The 4,011-nt window shown below is 35.1% G+C and overlaps 1 protein-coding gene across 1 annotated transcript; it reads right to left on the reverse strand.

The window, feature by feature from the left end:
• Positions 1 to 1,127: 1,127 nt before the first annotated feature.
• On the reverse strand, positions 1,128 to 2,484 carry LOC100655330 (putative olfactory receptor 56B2). Its single transcript, XM_003423142.3, has one exon. The coding sequence runs from the start codon at positions 2,365 to 2,367 to the stop codon at positions 1,408 to 1,410; it is 960 nt and encodes a 319-aa protein (XP_003423190.1). The 5' UTR covers positions 2,368 to 2,484; the 3' UTR covers positions 1,128 to 1,407.
• Between the last annotated feature and the right edge of the window lie 1,527 nt (positions 2,485 to 4,011).

Raw genomic sequence — 4,011 nt, forward strand, 5'->3', positions numbered from 1 at the left:
TATTTCCCTGTTCATATATCCCTTAGGTCCTATTTCCATTAATTTCAATTTTTTCTTGTTTATCACATGCAGTTTGTAATCCATGTCAATTCACCAGTTAAATAAATTACATTTTATATAAATAATACACTGTAAATAAAACACAGGATGAATTGATTTGGCAATTAGATGACTTAGAGGAGTCCCCCAAATAAGCTTGAGTTGAATAGGGGGGTGACTTTGAGTAAATGAGGCACCCGTGACATGATGGATGATCTGAGATAGAAGAATAAATGAAAAATGAAAAAAAAAAAAATGTCTTGAACTAGACCGTGGTCTTTTGGTTATAATCATCTGTGAAGTATTTTAAGGATAATGCACTGGCAGTATGAAATCCAGTTCTGATGCTTTTTCATTTTTAATGCTCGCTGTGTATTTTATAAACAGTGAAGTTATGAGAATGTTTCCCAACCCCAATATAAAATATATCAAGTGTTATTTGTTTTATCTTATTTTGTTTTCCCTGCTTGCTCAGTAACATTCCTCCTCTCTCTCGGACTGCCCTTTCATCTCTCGCCAATCTATCAGCATGAAACCTTGGAAGCCATCTTGCAGTACAATAGGCCAAAATATATTTATTAAATTTAGAAGTCCTGAGTGTTCAAAATATGAAAATATGGGAGTGTTTAAACCATATAAATTAAAAAATAACCGAAGTATACAAGTACATATAGTTTTTTCTTCTAGACATTCAGGTTGTAATAGTTTTCATTAAGTTCAGTGAAAGGGTAATATGCTCATGATTTTAGGAATTCTTGTTTTGTTGGTACTGTAAGGGCTATTTATTTACTCTATTTAGTGATCCATCAAGGATATGACTCTTGGACTCAGTTATTCCAGAATGGACTACCCAATCCAAAATGGGATGATGAGAATGGTTCCCTGGATAACTGACATAGGGATAGTATATTCCAAATTATTCTGAAATTTCTTGAACTAAATAATGAATATGATCCATTTTGGCAATAGGTTTTTTTTTTTTTTTTTTTCTTGTCAACTGAGAAATGAAGAAAGATATTCTGCAACAAAAATAAAAAATGTAAAAAATGCATAGGAATATATACGAGAGAGGCCTGAGGAAGTTCAGGCAACATATCCACATATCCCAATTGTTCTTTTCTTGGATTCTTTGAGATAATCAACATCATTATGTTACTCTAATAAGATTTTTGCTTGACTTACAAAGATTTCAAATATTAGTGACCCCTCCCCCCTTTTTTTAAATTTCAGTAGTTGTCACTGATTCCTTATACTAATGAAGATGTGGCATAGTATCCCTTTTCCTTATGTCTTCTGCACTCAGCAATCTTCAGAGAATATATTGATAAGTATATGGGGAAATTAACAAGCATGAGCATCATCTCCACGTTAGTTATTCTTGATGCCCAGTCTAAGTACCTTCTTCAAGCCCTGCCTGAGCTCCTTGTTCTTGAGTGCATAGACCACGGGGTTGAGGGAGGGAGGAAGGACATTATGTAACACATTGAGTAGAACTGGGAAGAGGGGAACTGTCATTGTTACACTGTGAGTGACAGAAATGACAACAACAACTGTGTAGAAGAAAAGAATTAGAATGAGATGGGAAGTGCAGGTGCTCAAGGCCTTAGATGCAGCTTCGTCTGAATTCAAGCTTAGCACAGACTGCAGTATCAAAGCATATGATAAAATAATCATACCCAGGTCACTGCCCATGAGTGTCCAAGCCAGAAGTAGCTGGTAGATGCTGTTGATTGTCTTGTCATCACAGGAGAGGCTAGTCACTCCAAGGTTAGAGCACAGGCAATGCTCAATTTGATTCTGGAAGCAGTAGTGCCTCTGAGAAGCCAACACTGGTACTGGGATGGTTAACAGGCTGTTTCTGAGTATCATTAATACAGTTGCTTTGACCACAAAAGATTCAGTAATTACTGATGAATATTGTAGAGGTCGGCAAATGGCTACATATCTATCAATAGCCATGCAGAGGAAGATGCCTGACTCCATGCCCACAAAACAATGTATGACGTACATCTGAGAAAAGCACTCAGGGAGACTGATGGCCTTAGCATTGAACCACAAGATGGCCAAAATCTTGGGCATGATGGTAGTAGCCAAGCCCACGTCCACCACAGCCAGGATGCCCAGAAAATGGTACATAGGCTGGTGCAGTGTAGCCTCTTGGTTGATGGTGATCAGGATAAGGATATTTGCACCAAGAGCTAAGAGGTAGAGCAGAGCTAAGGGCAGGGAGAGCCAGTGTTGCCACTCATGAATGCCTGGGAATCCCATCAGGACAAACTCAGAGACCTGGAACTTAGAACTATTGGAACTTCTGAGAGACTGGAACATCCTTCCCTAAGAGGGAAATTATTCAAGGTTATTATTCTTGGTTATGTCTATCATAGTTTTTCTTTTTTTTAAGCTTTTATTCCCAATCATGATATTAAAAGAGGGATCACCATCATCTTCATTATTCTCATTATCCCACTAAACATTTGTTGGGCATTTCTTATGAAACAGGAACTGTGATAATACATTCTATGTGCTAATTCAGTTAATCATCGCAAAAACTCTGTAAGACAGGTCATATCATTCCTACCTTCTTATAACAGAAAATATTTATTTTTTATAACAGAAAATAGAACTTTGGAGAAAATCAAGACTTTCCTCGTGATCTTCCACCTAGTAAGTCCCAGAAACAGGACAAGATGAAAGTGAGCTGGTACCACAGCCTGGACCCCTCAGTTTGGGTTCGTTAATGGGTTGGTTTAATTTTAGAGTGAATACATAGACTCACAGTAGAAGTACACATGCATGGGGACTTTCAGACAACACATAATTATATAAAAAAAAAAAAAATAGCATAAAAACCTTCTTGTTATTTCAATACTTGAGAGTTTGTGAAACAGAAATGAGTATTATTTAATTTTCTTTTAAAATATATGAAATAGCTTAGTATACCAATATCGTAGGGTGAAAACTGATATACAGAAATGCTAATGAATTGACTAAAGTCAACAAACTATAAAAGAGAGAAATACAGACTGGAAATCCCAGTATTCTTTAACTTCCCCCTAAAAAAACAACCAAGCCAAACCCATTGCTGTTGAATCGATTCTGACTCATAGTGACCCTATAGGAAAGAGTAGAGCTGCCCCATATGGTTTCCAGCGAGCATCCGATGGATTTCAACTGCTGACCTTTTGTTTAGTCAGCCATAGATCTTAACCATTATGTCACCAGGGTTTCCTAACTTCCCCCTACTTGGGAATATTCATGCTTCTTGGAGCAGTCAGCACAGCCACACAACGAAGAGAGCAGAAGTGAAAAAAACAGAAGGCCCGTTAAAATCAAATTACCCTAAAAACCTATATGCAAAAGATAAGAGATTACAGGTTATTTTAAGCATACAGAATATTTATGAGTATCTACCATGTTCTAGGTCATAAGCAAGAAATAACAAAGAATTAATACCATTAATATCATAAAGCAAAATGCAAAATCAACATAACTGATATAAATGAAATAAAATAAATGCATAAGCTTTGAAAAAAATTAACAACTCTATGAAATAGTACATGACTCCAATATAAAGTAATAATAGAAATGACAAAAAGTAAAGAACAATGAGAATTTAAAAATTTTAGGAATATGGTTAAAATTTTTTTGATAAATCTATAACTTTAAATGCATATATTACAAGCAAAAAATTGCTTAGAAATTAGTGGACTAATCAGTTAACTCAAGGAATTGTAGTAACTAATTATAGAGTAAACATAAAGAAAGAAAAAAACAGATTACTGGAATTAGAAAATAATTAGAATTCTTTCAAAATGAAAGCCTTATTTAAAGACAGTCATAACATAGACAAATCTAAATAATTGTGTATGGGAAAACAAAGATAAGACACAAAAACAATAACTAAGAAATCGGGAAACGTCATGCAGAAAATATAATTTTAAAAATACTAAAGGACATATTAAAAGCTCAGCT

Source organism: Loxodonta africana, chromosome 7 (genome assembly GCF_030014295.1).
Source record: "Loxodonta africana isolate mLoxAfr1 chromosome 7, mLoxAfr1.hap2, whole genome shotgun sequence".
Classification (NCBI taxonomy): domain Eukaryota; kingdom Metazoa; phylum Chordata; class Mammalia; order Proboscidea; family Elephantidae; genus Loxodonta; species Loxodonta africana.